Source organism: Bacillus rossius, chromosome 8 (assembly GCF_032445375.1).
Source record: "Bacillus rossius redtenbacheri isolate Brsri chromosome 8, Brsri_v3, whole genome shotgun sequence".
NCBI lineage: Eukaryota > Metazoa > Arthropoda > Insecta > Phasmatodea > Bacillidae > Bacillus > Bacillus rossius.
Window position 1 is genome coordinate 64891132 of NC_086336.1, and position 19265 is coordinate 64910396.

General features: G+C 44.5%; 2 protein-coding genes across 2 annotated transcripts in view; one reads left to right on the forward strand and one right to left on the reverse strand.

The window, feature by feature from the left end:
* The window catches only part of LOC134535398 (uncharacterized), a 49064-nt gene extending 38987 nt beyond the window's left edge, over positions 1-10077 (forward strand). The window contains exons 20-29 of the mRNA XM_063374471.1: positions 493-649; positions 1322-1403; positions 2285-2462; positions 2588-2783; positions 3433-3716; positions 4109-4296; positions 6276-6443; positions 7868-8011; positions 9125-9203; positions 9764-10077. Coding sequence (XP_063230541.1) covers positions 493-649; positions 1322-1403; positions 2285-2462; positions 2588-2783; positions 3433-3716; positions 4109-4296; positions 6276-6443; positions 7868-8011; positions 9125-9203; positions 9764-10036 — 1749 coding nt within the window. The 3' untranslated portion in view covers positions 10037-10077. The remainder of the gene's footprint in view (positions 1-492; positions 650-1321; positions 1404-2284; positions 2463-2587; positions 2784-3432; positions 3717-4108; positions 4297-6275; positions 6444-7867; positions 8012-9124; positions 9204-9763) is intronic.
* Positions 10078-16585: 6508 nt separating this feature from the next.
* LOC134535399 (cytochrome P450 4g15-like) lies at positions 16586-19200 on the reverse strand. Its single transcript, XM_063374473.1, has 3 exons — positions 19194-19200; positions 17551-17730; positions 16586-16749 (listed from the first exon to the last, which is right to left on the reverse strand). Exons 1-3 carry the CDS (start codon positions 19198-19200, stop codon positions 16586-16588), a joined length of 351 nt encoding a protein of 116 aa, XP_063230543.1.
* Positions 19201-19265: the final 65 nt, after the last annotated feature.

Below are 19265 nucleotides of genomic sequence, written 5' to 3' on the forward strand. Positions count from 1 at the left end.
CGTGCCGAATTTCGCAGCTCTAGGACTTGCCGTCTTGGCGCTACGCGAGCTACAGACAAACTCTCTCCTTTATTAACATTAATGTTTGATGTTGTGTATCAATAATGGTGATGGACAGACTGTACTGGCAGGAGAGGGTCATGGCAGGGGAGGATTGAAAACGGTTTTGAAGGGTAGCGGAGAGAGGTGTGCCGTGAAGCGGGAGCGGCAGAGCTCGCGACGGGAGTGTTCTTGTAGGCTCTGCGTGTGACCATGCACGCAGAGATATGGTGCCCAGTAAATACTACCGTGAACAATGTTGTCTATCATTTCACAGCCCTGCATTATAGTAAGCTTGCAACAATTAAAGATGAATGTAAGTGTCAGGAATGGTGGGAGGCGGAAAGGGAGGTCGAGAAACGTGCTTTGCCTCCTCAGGTTTGCCTGCTGGTGTAACCCCAGCCAATGGCGATTGACTCGCGCGGACTCCAGAAGAGGTGGTTGTGTCGGCAGGTGATGACGGACTGGCGCCTGGAGGATCAGTTCGTGGTGCAGGTCCTCCAGAACGCCCTGGCCTTCGACGCGCTCGACAGCTCCCGCCCCATGAACTACGAGGTCGCGACGCCCACGGAGATAAGCTCCGTCTTCGACACCATCACCTACGATAAAGGTGACGCAAACACCTGAACGGTTCGAGTGACGAACTGAATTCAATACTGCAAACTTGGATTTCTGAATTGCCTGCATCCTCAAAATATGTAACAGATTGAAGCTCTTAAATGGAGCTATGATTGAATTCTCTTGTGGGGAAAATAGCAGTGTCGAGAGAACCCATCATTCGCCTGCCACATCCACTTGGTCTCTTCTTCTAAGAACCAGAGAAAAATTAGGGTTGTCAACCTCTCCATCTCGTTTTCATCAAGATTATGATAGAATGGTTATAGAAGAGACAGATCGTGGCCTGTCATGAGGGACCATCCCAGTTTCGCAGAGAAGGATTTCAGGAACCATCGAAAACCCAAACGGGGTTTATTTGTTTGGGATCAAAATACAGACACTTTTTAATACAAGTCTAGAATTCTTAGCACTCTGTCTTCCTGGCCTATCTTTAGGCTCTCCTATCACACCTTCAGAGTTTAGAGATCTTAATTTAATATTACCCTGTGGTCTTAAATTACTTTTTTGCACCCAAGATTAATATTCATCAAATCTGCATATTCTCTTTACATTTTCATAAACACAGGCATCTACTGGCCCATGCAATAGATTATATCTGCTTGTGAGAAAATGTTTCACCTAAAAATAAAAAATAAAAATGATTGCATGTTGAATATTCTTTCAGCTGGCTCTGTCATTCGGATGATGGAACATTTTATTACTACTGACGTTTTCCAAAACGGTCTCAAGCGATACCTCAATAATCGGTGAGTTTAAAATGAACTTTTATATTGAAATGTATACAGTCATTATGTTGGACAGAAAATAAGCCAAATGTCCGTGGTTAATTTCTCGGCCAGTATGAGAATTGTCCATATAAAAAACTTCCTTGGCTTATCATCTTCATATTGCACAAGGCAGAGTGATAAAATTAAATGTGTCTTGTTTCGCTGTGTGGAATGCAGTGAGTGAAAAAAAAAAAAAAACTCTGCAGAAATTTATTGCCAAGTCTGCCCTGGACATGCCACAGTCAAATCCCACCGAGATAGCAGTGAGTGTAACAAGATTCCAGGCTGACCACTCCTGATCACTTTGCTTCTTGTGATTTGTACAATAAGGTGATTCCAATAATAGGTATTTAGCTAGGAATAAAGATTGTTATGTGTCTGAGTTATACCAGCACAATAACATTAAATATGAAGTTGGTGCTTCCATTAGATGCAAATGCTTAACATGATGTTGGCACTTACATAAGATACCAACTTCAAAGAAATGCAAGGCAGTCCACTGGCATGTTTTCATTCATGGATCGCTTCTGTGTGATTAAAAGTTTGGTAAAATAATTGTGTTGGGTATAAATGCACATATATATGTGCTAAATGTGCACAGAGAACATTCAAAATTCCTGAATGACAATTTCATATCCATAAATATAAGTTGAAAACTCTCAAAAAAGTACTCCTATTAGACCAAAAATTGAAAATTGTATTTCTGTTTAGATTAACAGTGTTGTAAATGTTATTGGGTATGAGGAACAGCTTAGAAGTAATTGATCAGTTAAAAATGTAAAAGCTGTATTTGTCTGCTTTGTTCATCATTTAGCAACCAGGTACACAGACTTAAACACTTAAGGAATGATGTTTTGCAGAGCCTATGATGTCTCTGAGCCTGACCAGCTCTATGCGTCGCTGCAAGCTCAACTAAACGAGTCCGACACTGCGTACATAAACGTGAAAGAAGTCATGGATACGTGGACCAACCAGAAAGGATACCCCGTGGTCACGGTGACCAGGGACTACGAGGCAGGCACCGCTTCCGTAAAGCAGGTCAGGTTTTCATTCATGACACAGCCACTTCAGGGGCAAAATACATAATGTATGAGGATATTTTACATCCAATAGTTAGATAAGAACCACGGAGGATGGTAACCGGCGGACGGGTCTGATCGCAGGAGCGCTTCCTGCTGAAGCGTGGCTCGGACCAGCACAGCTACAAGTGGTGGGTGCCTCTCAGCTACACGTCAGGGGACAAGGCTGACTTCCAGACGACTGTCCCCACCGCGTGGCTAGGGCCGACCCAGGACGAGCTAGTCCTGCAGAGTGTGGCTTCAAGCGAAGACTGGGTCCTCTTCAATGTCCAGCAGACTGGTGCGTGGCCGAGCGCAGAACTACAAACATTCCGTACCTAATACCCTTAATATCTCTTACTATTGTGACAGTACCAACATTCTGTACCTAATGCCCTACAGATATTTTACTATTGGGACAGTACCAATATTCTGTACTTAACATCCTCCAGATCTCTTACTGTTGGGAATAGTACCAACATTCTGTACCTAATACCCTTAATATCTCTGACTATTTGGATAGTACGAAAACTCTGTACCAATTGCCTTCCAGATCTCTTTCTGTTGGGATAGTACCGAAAATTCCGATACCTCAAACCTTCAGGTCTTTAATTATTGTTGGGACAGTACCAACATTCTGTACCTAGTACCCTCCAGATGTCTTATTATTGGGAGGGAAATCAGTGTGTGCCTCCATACCTTCATAGGTGTGCACAGGACTTCAGTTATTGGAGGGGGGGAGGATTAGCCTCTTCCAACCTATGTCACTGCTCTTTCCTCAAAATATGAGCAACCTTTACGCGCATCGATGGAGTGTAACTACATTTGTAAGTGCGTATAACCAGTGGCATCTAGCGGCGTGGAGTGCAAATGACTAGAAAGTGTCTCGCGCTCGAGTGTGCCGTGTGACGGTGCTCGACTGCAGCGATGGTCCGTGGTGGTGCGTGCAGGCTTCTACCGGGTGAACTACGACGAGCGCAACTGGCGGCTGCTGGCGGCGCAGCTGGCGGGGCCCGGCGCGGGGCGGGTCCCCCCGGTGAGCCGCGCCCAGCTGCTGGATGATGCCCTCGCCCTGGCGCGCTCCGGGAGACTCGGCTACCCCGCGGCCCTCGAGCTGCTGCGCTGCCTGGAGCAGGAGACGGACTACGTGCCCTGGAACTCCGCGGTCTGGGCCCTGCGCTTCCTGGACGGCCGGCTGCAGGGCGCGCCGGCCGAGGACTACCGCCTCTTCCAGGTGAGCGAAGCCTTCATTCCACAGACGAGAGAGCCACTCCCGAAGTTCCCCCAAGTTCATGCTCGCTTTTTTTTCCCCTTATCTTTAATGTAGCTATCCTAACCAAATCAACCGTCCAAAATGTTTTAAAGTATTTATAATGTAGCTAACCTAACCTAATTGACCATTAGTATCCTTTTATCAACACCGCCATATTTATTTACAATGAAAAAAAAACGAAGATGCACGATCGTGCGTTTGGGTCTCTCGTGTGTGAAAAGAAGGCTTCCCGTCAAATTGTGGTGCTAGCAGTAAAAGTATTCGGATACTATGCATCCGCTGAGAGATGCAGGGACGTCCCTGAGTACCCGGACACATGCCCGGTCGTGACCGCCGCGTGTCTCCCTGTGCAGGCCTACGTGCTGAAACTGCTCGGCCCCGCGTACGACTCGCTGGGCTTCGAAGTGAGGACCACGGACAGCCACGCCACCAAGCTCCTGAGGAGGAGCGTGCTCTCGCTGGCGTGCGAGCTGGACCACGGAGACTGCGTCGCCAGGGCCACCGGCATCTTCTCCGGCCTCATGGCAGACGAGAACACCACGTGAGTAACCTACAACTGAGCTTCTGCCACACAGACCACAATGTTATGCTCGCTATTTTCGTGATGTTCGTGGCGTGAGTAAAACACAGCCAGCTGCATCTCCGGTGTCGCTGGACTCACCGAGCTGTGTTTGCTATGTTGGCAATCCTGGCGGGTGTTTGCTTCTCGGCTATTTTTCCAAACGTGGCTGACTTCGCGCATGCGCAGATAATAAATCTCTCGGACATCACGAAATAGACTGATCTGTCTGGCCACCTAGCACAGCATGTGGGGTGCTTGATATCAGTTGCCTTAAAATAAATGTTCTACCACTAATGTCTATACTTTAGGACAAGGTAATTATGATAATGAAAGAAGAGAGCACCCCACTCTTTTTTCATTAAAATTAATTGTTTTGCTTATTACTAGATTCTTATTTTAAGCTTATGTATAAAATAATTTCGTAATACAGAGTTATAGTTAATTCTGTCACTGTTGAACAAATTACTTACATTTAAATATGAATTTTTTTTATTTTTAGTTCAAACAAGTAAAGCTTTTTTTATTGGTTTTTAAATTTTTTTTCTTGTAAAAAAATTATATTTTGTCATGGTTGCAAAACTAATTATATGTAACAACCACACATGCCTATGCTAAATGCTGCACTAAAACAATCAGTGTAGGCCAAATATACCACAGTAGCACAGAGTTCTTGCAGATAGGATAAAATTTGGAAAACAGGAAAACCTCAGTGATGTGAAAATATGCCATAAAAACCGAAAAACACAGGAGATCGACAATTACTTAGTTACAAAAATAACAGTCATTTGTACCATGCTTTCATTCATACTATGATTAATTGTCAGTTTTTAAAAAAAAAAGGGCTTTATTTGAATTATATATTCGTTTGGAGTTAATAATCACTATCAGATTATTTTTAATTAAAGTATTGGTTAAAAAAAAGTGTGTTTGAAGCAAGTCAAATACCTACAGTCACAGTCGATAATGAGTCTTATGAAAATTTGATAACACGAAAAAGGGCAATCTTTCAGACTGGTAGAACTGCTTATTTAGTGGTGGAAATGATAGACTACCAGTGCAAAATGTGTTTGTGCAGAAAACCATGTTATAGTCATGTCTGCTAGTATGTAATTTTTCAGTGTATATTAAATTTATTGATATTCTATCAGAAAGAAGAGTAAAAAAAAATTATGTGGGATATGGAAAATGTATGAAGTAAGAGTGTGGTAACAGTAAAAATTTCCTTTCACGAAAAGTCTCTCTGGGAGTGTAGAGGCAGGCACCCCTGAGAGGAGTATGGCCTCTGCACGGACTGGCCAGAGATGTGGTGAGAGAGAGAGTGTGCACTGCAGGGTGGCGGCGGACGTGGCCAGTACGGTGTACTGCAGGGCCCTGAGAGACACAGCGCGTGTGTGAGGAGTATCGCCCCTGCACGGACTGGCCAGAGATGTGGTGAGAGAGAGAGAGTGTGCACTGCAGGGTGGCGGCGGACGTGGCCGGCACGGTGTACTGCACGGCCCTGAGAGACACAGCAGGTGTGTGAGGAGTATCGCCCCTGCACGGACTGGCCAGAGATGTGGTGAGAGAGAGAGTGTGCACTGCAGGGTCGCGGCGGATGTAGCCAGCACTGTGTACTGCACGGCCCTGAGAGACACAGCGCGTGTGTGAGGAGTATCGCCCCTGCACGGACTGGCCAGAGATGTGGTGATAGAGAGAGTGTGCACTGCAGGGTCGCGGCGGACGTGGCCAGCACGGTGTACTGCACGGCCCTGAGAGACACCGCTCATGCGTGAGGAGTATCGCCGCTGCATGGACTGGCCAGAGATGTGGTGATAGAGAGAGTGTGCACTGCAGGGTCGCGGCGGACGTGGCCAGCACGGTGTACTGCACGGCCCTGAGAGACACCGCTCATGCGTGAGGAGTATCGCCGCTGCACGGACTGGCCAGAGATGTGGTGATAGAGAGAGTGTGCACTGCAGGGTCGCGGCGGACGTGGCCAGCACGGTGTACTGCACGGCTCTGAGGAAGGGCAGCGCCACGGAGTGGGACTTCCTGTGGGCGCGCTACAACGCCTCTGACGTCAGCTCCGAGCAGGTGGCGCTGCTGGGAGCCCTGGGCTGCTCCGCTGACCAGGCCGTCATCACCAGGTGACAACTACAACGTCACATTCTGGCCATCTTCTGACAATCCTCTCTTTCAACTACAGGCGTGATTACAACAGGCCATTGCCTCCGTCCGTTGGTCACATGACCCAAAAAAATTTTATCCTTATGTCCATCAAAATCTGTGCAAGCTGTAACTTTTGACGGATGTATTATATCTATAGTTTTGGCTCCAGCAGTCAATTTTTGCCACAATACAGGCCTGTGTTGTTCGAATCGGTCGTTCAAATGTTTTGTATAATAACATTGCAGTTCTTAAAATCTCATTTCGAAACAATTTAATCGCGACTCTGAATTTTCCGAGGAAATGCTAATACAATATGTACATAAAATGTACTTAAATAGCAAACAATATCTATATAAATATCCAATAGCAAACATGGATTGTTGACATCACTTATTTGGGAAAATATTCTGACCGACAGATGATTTCAAGTTGTAATGGTTTGGCTAGATTTGTGAAAAATTGATGAATAGACGGATGACGGACAGAGGTGACAGACTATTGTAATTCCGCCTTACGACACAAAATTCAACTTGAATGTAACCTGTATTACTTATACCTTCTTCAACTAACAAATGAGGACAAATAGTTTACACTTAAAGAGAGTAGGTACTTAGTAAGAATTTAAAAGTGTTCAGATTGTTTGGAATGGACTTTATATGCTTTCGCTCTTTTTCCTTCAAGGAGGCCATGTTTTTTTTATTTCATCTTAAAATCTCGTCAACAAGAAGATCGTTGGAGAAAGTAACACACAATGGCGTGCCTATAGCCGGAAACTATCCCTGCATTATTCTGGAGTGGTTTTGGGGAATCATAAAAAACATATCAGGATGGCCAGAACACAGGAGAATGCTATTTGCATGTACACACTGGGTTTTACCCGTGACTCAGTTCGCCTTGCGGACGGGTGCATTCCGCCAGCGGGGGGCTGCTACTGGCCGGGTGGGGACTAGGCTTTACTGCCACAGGAGGTATGACGTCAGTCTCTTCTTGAGCCAGCATCCTAGATCTTACATGCTAACATGTTGTGTCATGCTGTAGGAAACCACCTTCCCTGAAAGTAGCGACTGCAATGTTAGCCAAACCAACAGCCAATCATTCTTCAGTATTGATACAACTATAGCTCACAAGCATAGTTCATGGAAGCCTGTGAACCATTTGTTATAATTTAATTTTATACTGTGATGCAGTAAACGCTACACAGTTTAATGTAGTGTTGTATGTGTTAATTAAATATATTATATCACATTCTGCATTAAAACACGGCAGTAAAGTGTTATAATATGTGGAGCTGGCCCTCTGTGCCCAGATGATGTTGACAGTTCTGTTCAGCGTTGAAACAAGCTAACAGGTTCCTGTCCAGCTCGAAAGTATACTCGCTGACCTCCCACTCCCTCCGCGACAGGTACCTGCAGATGTCCATTACAGAGGACTCAGGGATACGGAAGCAGGACGCAGCGAGCGTGTTCGCCGCCGTCTACAGCAACGCCGCCGGCGTGGACCTCGCTCTGGACTTCCTCGTCGACAACTACGAGAGGATCTCCGAGTTGTGAGTGTGCAGCCGACCAGGGTGGGTCGTTCGCAGCACTCACTACTTACGTGCTCTCACAAGCGATGATTTGGGCAAACGTCTTGTTGAACGCTGACCTAAGTAACTGTCATAATGGGTGACATGCTTCTGTGACGAGGGATGCAAGGACCCCACATTGTCAGTACTTAGTGGTTCGGAGCCCGCTACACATATTCTTGAAGGGGCCGTCACATTCAGCCTCTGTTCATAATCGTACAATGTGGCACCACTAAAAGTATTAAAATATATAAAAAATTTGTTGATTTTCTTTATTCTTCAGTGAAAATTTATAAAATTTTCCCATCTTTGAACTTATATGCAGGGCCTCAATATGCGAAAAAGTCATTAAAAACTTGCTCTCGCTGAGATAATTCAAGTGGGGAATATGCTGGTTATTGCTGTTGACGGGTTGATTTACAAGGCTCACTTTAACATTTCCCATCCATTTCTAAACTTTTGCTGCTCGATATGACATATGCTATTCTGATTTCTCAGGGGTGAAGGGCAATCATTGGTCCCACCATAAAGCGTTGTCTCTTCCCCCCGTCAAAACCCATCACTCCTCATATTCGTTTATTGGTTCACGGTGGGTGTGGACAAAGATGTTAAGTATCTGTGGTCAACATCAGGGGCGCAATAACTAAATTTCTAAAAGGGGGGCAATATTTCTATTTATAAAGAATCATCAATCCCCCCTATTGAAGGGGGGGGGGTCCGAGGGTCCTCCCCCGAGAAAATTTGTATTTCAAGGTGGAAAATGGTACTATTTAAGCAGTTTTATTATCTAAAAATTGATTACACAGCAATTTCTTTGCCCCTGTTTGCCCCCACTTCAAGGTTTCCGAAGGGGGGTGTAAAATACCCTTCCCCCCTGTTGTTGCGCCCCTGGTCACTCTGAAGGTTGTACCTCACGTGGCGAGACTAGGATCAATTGTCCTACCTCAGAAAGCGATGAGCATATATCAAGGTGGTTTAGAACCAACGTTAGTATTTGGTGTGGGTTGCATGTAAGTCTTTCTGTGTGCAAGCATGTGTTCCTTCAAATCCACAAGAGTCACTGTAGTGGTCTTGTGTTTCGTGGCGTGTTCCCAGCTACGGGGCCATGAGCTCCGTCGGTAACATCATAGTGGGCATCGCGGCCAGGATCTCCACGCAGCAGCAAGCAGAGAAAGTAAGTTAGTGGAAGGTAGACTTGAGTATGTGCTGCAACCAGTAGCATCTCAAAATTTCATTCGGGGAGGGGGGGGATAGAACCACTTTACCTGCGGTTTACTTTTTAAATTCTTTCCTTTTTTTGTGATACAGATGGAATATTTTATTTCGGGGGATTGGGATATCACCCGTTCCCCCCCTCTGTTGCATATGTCCCTGGTTGCAACCACACACATGAGAGTAGTGCACAATTATTTTACCTGTAGATGTGTCTTGACCCGTTCAGTTGTAATCAACTTTTTAACTCCTCTCTCTCACACACACACAAGCTAAGTTAGTAGGTTTTTTAAATTAATTATTAATTAAGTCACTTTTAAAAATTAAATTTCTTTATTTTAAAGCCAAAGAATTATTTAGTAAATTAATATTCAAACTTTATTTCCATATTAAAGCCATTTACCCACTCAATTATAATATCAAAATTAGGTACTTAAGATTCATTAACACAACCATAGTCGAAGTTTAAGTTCCAGGTTGGCTAGCCATGTGAAAATGCAAACGAGGCCACCCTATGTACAGCTGAGAAGCTTCATCGAGACCAACGAGGCCGGACTCGGGAGTGCGGCGCTGCCGTCGAGGAACGCCCTGGAGACGGTGGACGAGAACCTGGCGTGGCTAGACACCCACGGCGCGACCATAGTAGTGTGGCTGGCCGAGGAGGCTTCTCCCGCCTCGAGTACGACCACAGCGCCATCGGCCAGCACCTCCGGACAACTGCTTCCTCACATCAGCATGTTAGCTTCCGCAGCTGTCAGCATGCTGGTGCATTCCAGTTCGTGTATTTTATGTTAAAGCCCTTCAAAAATAAAAGTTTTTATTAGTATTGTTTAGCAGTTCGTAATGGTTTTCCTTGTTTATATTCTTGAACAGAATTGTTTCTGGAAATCATGGCTTTAGTCAAAAATATTACTTTTGCAATACAATTTTGGCTTAGGGATAACTTTGTAATAGATAAAATGCTTCCCAAAACTGGTATCGGTTTATGTATTTGAAGTTGGATCTTAACATCTGATTTATTGCAAGTAAGACAGTAAAATGGAACACTAGGCTTCTGGGTGATGTTTACTTGAACATAGTTCTACAACTACAAAACTTATCGCTAACGTAAAATCATCTAATTTAAAACCACATTGTTTTCCTGGCAATAAAAAAGTATGAAAAATCAGTGTTAACCACAGTTATTTCAAATGAATAACTTTACGATTGTTTTATAAATAACTCTTATTATTTGGCATAAAAGGAGAAGGGACAATCGTCAGTAATATATAATAGTTCCTCCGAGCCCAGGCTTCAGGCTGTGGATTCTGGATTGTCAACGCCATCTTGGATGACCTTGACCCCGATGGCCATCTTGGATCAGCCATATTGGATTCCATTATTTGGTTTTCCCACCATTTTGTTTTCTAGAACTTTCTTATATTTCGAATTATAACATCACTGTAGCTATTTTCGTTATGGTAACCATCTTGAAAATCTGCAATTATTATCAGAAAATATTTAAAATTTATAAAAAATTAGCAAATTAAAAAATATATTTAAAAAGGCACTTATTTCGTGGAGCTGTGAGTCATCGGTTCGAATCCGGTGAGGGCAAAATAAAATTGGTGACCGATCCTTTCTCCACAGAAGCCACTGGTAGACTCACCTCCCACCACTAATGAAAAGGTATACATATCGCCGGCTAGTATGATGTCATTCCGCCATCTTGTTTTCATCTGCTGGATACCGCCTTCTGGTTTGAGTCTGCTAGAGTGTGCTGCTGCCATATTAGTTTAATTTTCACCCAATAGAGTGCAGTAATTATTAAGTGCTAGCACACCCGCCAACTTGAAATCTGGACACCATCTTGGAAATCAGTATTTATTTGGCTAGATATTCGGGAAAAATTCCAAAATTCATCAAACAATCACTCATTAATTTAATGATTAATTGATTCAATAATTTATCAATGAAAACAAATATTTGAGACAAAAATTACTTATTTAAAAAATCATGTTATAAATCCTAAATTGGCTTAAGCTCCTCATAGACCAGCATCCAGTAAGCTGATATGACAGCCATCTTAAAAATTTGTGTTTATTGACCTAGAAATTCGGAAAAATTTCCAAAATTCATCAAAAAAATCACCTATTCAAATAATAATTGTCAAGATAGATTTACTAAGTATACAAATAATTAAGTACCTATATAATTCCAATTCATAATTGTGGTGACCGGACTTTAGGGTGCTACTGTTGGCAACACTGGTGTTGTTATGTATGTACGAGGTTTTGTGCTATGTAATGGTGGCACGGCCACGTGTACTGCAATTATGTGCTTAATAAAGTATTATGTTAATAATACGCGGTAGTATTACACTGGCGACGAGTACGGGATGCTAGTAACAAAATTAATACAAGTAAATCGAAGTGGTTAAGGGAATGGCGGCGATTGGAAGAGTAGGAGAGTTTAGCCCACAAGAGGAAGCGATCGCATCATATGCTTTGAGGTTAAAGCATTACTTCAAGGCAAACCAGATTAAGGAAGAGAACAAAGTTTCAGTGTTAATTACGGTGATCGGGCCAAAAATATTGTCGGTGTTAAGCGATTTAGTGTCGCCAGAAGGAGTAGATACAAAGTCATACGACGAGTTGATTAAGGTGTTGGTGGAACACTACACACCAAGGAAGATTGTGGTGGCTGAGCGTTATGCGTTTTATAGCAGGGTACAGAAAAGTGGAGAATCAGTAGCCGAATTCGTGGTGGCGATCAAGCATTTGGCCACGACCTGCAAATTCGGCACATTCTTAGCGGAAGCTCTTCGGGATAAGTTGGTAGTCGGAAGCGCTGACGAACGCATTCGACAGCGGTTATTGGCGGAAGACTTGTCGTTCGAGGAAGCTTATGAACTGGCCATTCGACTGGAACAAGCGGACTGTCAAAAGAATGCTACGGAATTCGGTCACCGGGCAGCAGGCGAGATAGCAAGGTTAAGTCTCTCGGACAGGCGGAAGGAGAGGGGAAGTAGCCAACAGAGCAAGTGTTTTCGTTGTGGAAAGGATGGACATGGAGCTAATGTGTGTCCATATAAAGGGGCTACGTGTTACAACTGTGCGCGAGTGGGTCACTTAGCAAGACAGTGTAACACAAAAAGCGGGCACAGGAAACAACCTCCCCCAGAATTTCGACCGGTGCATCAGGTAACGTCTGGGGAGAGGAACGAGTATGCGGTGGAGGCTGATGGTGTTGAATTGGCAGGTGGTGAGTACCCTATATACTCTATGTATAATATGCAGATGGGGACAGGTGTAAAAGGGTATCGAGTGGAACTCAAGATAGAAGGTAAGCCGCTGATAATGGAACTAGATACTGGCGCTGCAGTTAGTGTAATACCGGAAAAGATGTATCAACGGTACCTACACCACCTCAAGTATGTACCCGCAACAGTTCAGTTGAATGCATATGGAGGTCAAACGTTGCCAGTACTGGGGCAGGTGTTTGTTGAAGTAGCGTACAACCAGCAGGTAATGCGGCTACCATTGTTAGTGGTGAAGCAAGTAGGGGTTGATATGCCAGCTTTAATAGGGCGGAACTGGTTGGAACGATTAAAGATGGACTGGCGTTCCATTTGGAAGGTAGAGGTGATAGACCTTGAGAGGAAGAGAATAGTCAGCCAGCTAACACACAAGTACGCAGAAGTGTTTGGAAAAGGAGTAGGCACAATTAAGGGTCATACAGCATCGCTCCATTTGAAGCCGGGAGCTACGCCAAAGTTCTGCAAGGCCAGGTCAGTTCCCTTTGCCTTGAGGCCCCAGGTGGAAGCCGAACTGGTACGGCTGGAAAAGCAAGGTGTGATATATCCAGTGATGAAAAGTGAATGGGCGACACCATTAGTGTGTGTAAGGAAAGCTAACGGGGAGGTGAGACTGTGTGGGGATTTTAAGGTGACGTTAAATCCTGTGCTTGACAAGGATTACTACCCACTACCAAAACCGGATGACATATTTGCATCCTTAGCGGGACAAGCAATATTCTCAGTGATTGACCTGTCCACGGCTTACCAACAGTTGGAAGTGGCAGAGGAATCACAGCCATTGTTGACGGTGAACACTCATAAAGGGTTGTATCGGTTCAAGAGATTACAGTTTGGACTATCCTCAGCCCCGGCAATATTTCAATCAGTGATTGAGCAGATAGTAGGTGGAATGGATGGAGTAGTGACCTATTTGGATGACGTGTTGGTGTCCGGCCCGACTATGGAGTTGGCGCAGCAGAGGTTGGAATGGGTGTTGGGGCAGCTGCGCAAACATGGGGTGAGAATTAATGTGCCAAAATGTAAGTTCTTAGAAGCAGAGGTTAACTATCTAGGAAGAGTAGTTAGTCGGGCAGGGATGAAACCGACAGATAAACTTCTTGCAGCGATCAAGGACGCACCGGAACCGACCAACAAGAGTGAGCTCCGAGCGTATTGTGGTCTGTTAAATTATTATGGCCGGTTCTTACCACAGTTGTCCAGTCGCCTGGGAGCGTTATATGAACTACTGAAGCAGAATGTTACTTGGGAATGGACTTCGGAGAGGAGCCGCCTGTTCCATGACAGCAAGGGCTGGCTGTTACAATCAAGTATGCTCGCGCACTATGACCCAGCACAAAACTTGGTGTTGACATGTGACGCTTCACCAACTGGTGTAGGGGCCGTATTGTCCCAGGTAGATACAAAAGGTGACGAGCATCCCATTGGTTTTGTATCCAAAACCTTGTCGGCAGCAGAGAAAAATTATTCCCAATTAGATCGAGAAGCCCTTGCTCTCGTACATGGGGTGAAGAAGTTTCACGATTATTTGTACGGCCGTAAATTCATTCTCGAAACGGACCACCAGCCACTCACTGCTATATTTGGTGAGAAAAGGGGAGTACCCGCGATGGCGGCGGCTAGGTTACAGAGGTGGGCAGTACTACTGTCGGCTTATGATTACGAAATCAGATATAAGCCAGGCAAGCAGTTGCCGCATGTAGATGCTCTGTCTCGATTACCCGTGAAGGATAGTGAGACGCTTGAGACGGACGAATACAGAACCGTACCAGTGACCCAGTTTACGACCATGGTTAACTATGTGTCACCAGTACGTGACAAACCAATAGGACCAAAGGATATTAGTCAGGAAACAAATAGAGATCCGGTGTTGGCAAAGGTCAAGGATTTCATCCTGTATGGGTGGCCCACCCAGAACAAGACGGCAGAACTGGAAGTGTACTTCCGGAAACGGGAGGAACTGACAGTGGAGGAGGATTGTGTCCTTTGGGGACATAGGATCGTTATACCAACGGCACTTTGCAAGGCAGTGCTAGGTCTTCTACACGAGCAACATCCAGGAACGACGCGTATGAAGATGCTGGCACGAAGCTACGTGTGGTGGCCTGGGTTGGACAGCCAAATTGAGGAAATGGTAGCAGCGTGTCACTGTTGCCAGAGTGTCCGACCAGCAGCACCGAAGGTTCCCTTGCAGCAGTGGCCATGGCCAACTCGGAAATGGCAACGAGTACACATAGATTTTGCGTTAGTTAGAGATAAAGACCTATTGGTGGTGGTGGATGCCCATTCCAAGTGGGTGGAGGCCATTATCATGCAATCAACAACAGCAGAAGCAACAATTGGGAAGCTCAGAACATTGTTCAGTGCATATGGCCTGCCGGAACAGATAGTGTCAGATAATGGGCCACAATTTGCATCAGGAGAATTCAAGTCGTTCATGACGAAGAATGGCATTCACCATACGCTGACCCCCCCATATCATCCGCAGTCAAATGGGTTGGCGGAGAGAATGGTACAAGAAGTAAAAAGAGCGTTGAGGAAATATGTGACTGCACCCGAGGGGGCTTCGCTCTCATTGCAGCACAAATTGGACAATTTCTTGTTTTCATTTCGGAACACTCCATCATCAACCACAGGAGTAACGCCAGCGGAGTTGTTTTTGATGCGAAAACCACGCACCCGATTAAGTCTGTTAAAGCCTTCTCTGAACGATAAAATGCAGAATCAACAGACTGCCCGTCTGGAAGGTTCAGCAGCAGCCGGACGACAGCCAAGACACCTTGTAACAGACGACGAGGTTTGGGTACGCAGTGTTCGGGGAGAGAAGCTGGCATGGTTGCCAGGACGGGTGAAGACCACCATCAGTCCTGTCACGTATGAGGTTTTCGTTGACGGTAGGGTACGCTTTTGTCATGCAGACCATCTGAAGAAGAGGTACGGGGCACAAGCGGAACCCACGGAGGGGAGTCCCCAAGGCGCAAGAGGAGATGGGAGCACTAGACCGCAGGACACATTATGGTACAAAAGAAGCACTGCAAAGGCACCCATGGAGGAGCTTCAAGAAGGTGCGGAGAGGCGACCAGCAGCAAGATCACAAGAGGAGGGGGTAGAAGCAAGAGTGCAGACAGAGACGAGGCTCACACCGGAGAAGTCGCGAGAGGAAGAATGTTTTCGTGGGTTTGCAAGGGAGGAGACTAAAGAGAGTGAACATCAAGGGGCTTATAGAGAGGTTCACTTGAAGAGAACGGTACGAAAACCACAAAGACTTAATCTATAAGCTGGAGTCGGCGAGTGAGAGAGGTCTGGTAGTTGGCTATTAGTGGGAAGGAGTGTGGTGACCGGACTTTAGGGTGCTACTGTTGGCAACACTGGTGTTGTTATGTATGTACGAGGTTTTGTGCTATGTAATGGTGGCACGGCCACGTGTACTGCAATTATGTGCTTAATAAAGTATTATGTTAATAATACGCGGTAGTATTACAATAATCATTAACTTTAAAATGAAAACTATGTCCTAATGTTATATTTGAGTGATTCTCTATAAGCATTTTCATTTATATTACTAAAAACTGTTTAGTAACTGGATGAAACATACGGGGTTTTAATAGTGTTAAGAAATACTTTTGACTAATAATCATTCTGATTCGAATGTAACAAATCTTTAAAGAGTAAATATCCACTGAACACATTAAAAAATATATCTTAAAATCATAGCAAAAAAGTCTAATAAGACTACTGGTGGAGATATCAATTCATCGAAAAATCAAAGTTCGTGTCCGTCGGATGCCTATGAGAATCACAGTTTTTTCAATTTAAGAGTGGCAAAGCTACAATTGGTGCATTCAGATGTCAGTCAGTCCTGCTATCTGATGATTGCCGGTACAGAAGAATTAAAATATGTGAATGCACAATTAAAAAAACACCAACAATCACCTTTTGGCCGTAAGCCCGATTTTTGAAACTACACAGTGTTAACCAGATCACGTGGGTACTTTTGCAATTGTTCAAATGTCCGTCTTGTCATTGTGTTCACAAATGGGGAACGGTGTTCACCGCCTCGCTTCAATCCTGACGTTGATGCCCTTCCTGTTCTTGAGCACGAACTCGGGCAACAGCTCGTCCAGGCAGTTGGTTGTGCTGCCCGCCACCAGGCGGTAGCTGCGCAGCACTCGTGACAGACACACCTTCAGCTCCAGCATCGCGAACTTTTGTCCTGCAGGGCAGTCGCCACACACCGTCACCTCGGAGGGAGCACAGAGCAAACTGCCACCTGACTGGCAACAAAGGGTCAGGTGAAGACCCGTTGAAATGCATCAACCTACTGAAATAAAGTCGACATAATACATAAAATGTTAAACCGTAACAGGGACGGAACACATTATTTCCAGTCAAATGTAAATGAGAAGGTTGTGGTAAGATTGAATGTGGATTGCAGATTTTCTGCATTACAGAGAGCTAGTCGGTGCAACGGCTTGCAGTCATGAGGTCACGAGTTCGAATCCTGGTCCATCGTACTGAGGCCTGTTTCTCATGGCTTCCCGAAGTGACTCTGGGTAGATGCTGGGATGGTTCATGTCATGAGGGCTTGGCCGACTCCAATCAAACACCATTTTACCAGTGAATGATGAACGTTATCGATACGTGGAATCACGAGATATTGCACTGTGCCCTCTAGTTACATACCTTCATAGTACACAATTTTTTACTAATTATTTTCTACTTAAAAATTATATGTGCTTTACTTATTAATATGCCCTCATATTTACAAAATTATATATTTAAAAATGCAACTATAGAAGTACATTTGCATGCATCGCCTATCTGTAGGAACTAAAAAAAAAAATGTATAGCGGAGGACCAGAACATATTTAGTCAGGTACCTAAATATTGTAATTCAGAATGATTGTCTTATTTGATTCAAATATCAGCTACAACATGTGGCATTCAGCTGACGGTAAAACTGAGAAGAGAAAACAGAATTAAGCAGCTCAATATGGCGGGCGTGAGTGCTCGCCCATGTAGTTGCTTGGCCCAGCACTGAACGGCAGGTACGTGTAAGGGTGCCGCTGCTGTAAGTTATTTGGAGAGAAGCGCTCCGGGTCGAACTGGAGGGGCTCCAGATACAGTTCTGAGCCTCTTAGCATCACCATTGTGCCCACTATGACATTGGCGCCCCGCGGGAACATGTGGTCTCCTGCCACAAGCACATGTGCTCACTCACACGTTCCTAGAGCCGATAGTTTATGGTTTTATGTTTTGAACAGTTTCGTTGCTAAAACATTTGAATTCGGTTGTCAACACTTTAATTATAATGATTTTTTGTCCCTTATATTATTTATTCATAAGTATATAAAATATCTCAATTTGTGATGCAAATGCCTATTACGCTTTACCTATCAAAGTAAAATCCTGTTTCAGTAGAGCTACTGAATTAACATAACTATTTTAACGGTGGCATTGTGGAATGGTGTACAACATCAGCCCTCATCCCTTCCGATCACAATGGAATTTGGTCAGTGGTTTCTGATCTAAGTTTGTTTTAAATTGTGCCATGATTGGCTTCTGTGCCAATAACAAGTCTGCCACTGAGGAAGTACCCTTTAAGGAGCAATCCACTAGAGACTCTCACATAGAGCAGTCAATAAAAACAAGACAACAACTCCAGTATACAAAGGACTATAGAGCCCATACTGCAGATCATTAAACCTAGAAACTTTTTCAGGCTATAATTAGTAGAAACCCACAAATTCCCTATCATCCCTGCCTTATAAGCATGTGTGAATTTTTCATTGTGTGAGTGATTATGATTGGGTTATCAGCCCAATGGCTTTTGAATCCCCAGGCATCTCCATTGAGAGATGACCGTGGTGTGCCTGAGGTGTGCTAGGCGAAATGATTATAAGGTGATCTTAGTGCTCCCTCAGTCTTCAACCCAGTAAGGTAAGGAAACAGGAAGATTTTGCTCAAGCCAGAAGCTCTACCATTGATCCAGCATGTCGTAGTCTTCTGTGAATCTCCATGGATATATAGCATTGCCTAAGGTGAGCTAGGTAGGACAGTGATATGGTGACCCCACACTAACTCCCGCATTCCTGAACTCGGGGAGAAACTAGAAAGTCTTATTTCCAGACAGAAGGTCACTACTGATTCGGCAGATCGTAGTCTTGTGTGATTCTCCATGGAGATATGACTGTGAGGTGCCTGAGGTTTGATAAGCCAGGCAGAGATGCAGTGCTTCCTATGCCCACTGTAGTCCTGAGCCCGGGAAGACACAAGGAAGTCTTGTCTTCAGCCAGAAGCTCTACCACTAATCTAGCAGGTCTTAGTCTTATGTGATTCACATCTTCAGTTATTCCAAGGTGTAGGGGCGATGTTTGAAAACATTTTCCTTGTGGTAACCCCACAGGAATAAGTCACAAACGCTCATATTCGGTGAGTGCGCGGGACACCCTACAACACCCTCGGAGAGATGAGGCGCGCAGGGAACATCGATTTAAGTTTCATTGAAACTTGAGCTGGGTGTTTGAGCCACATTGTATTAATATTATTAAATACATGAATTACTTGTATGAAGATTGTATTATAGATATGCTTACAGTAACATGTATGAAAATCAATATTCAATATTAACTAGGTAATTTAAAATACTATTCTTACCATACATCCGTCTATAATAGGGAGAAAATACATACTAATATCCGACTATGCAATACAATAATCCTCCTAAAA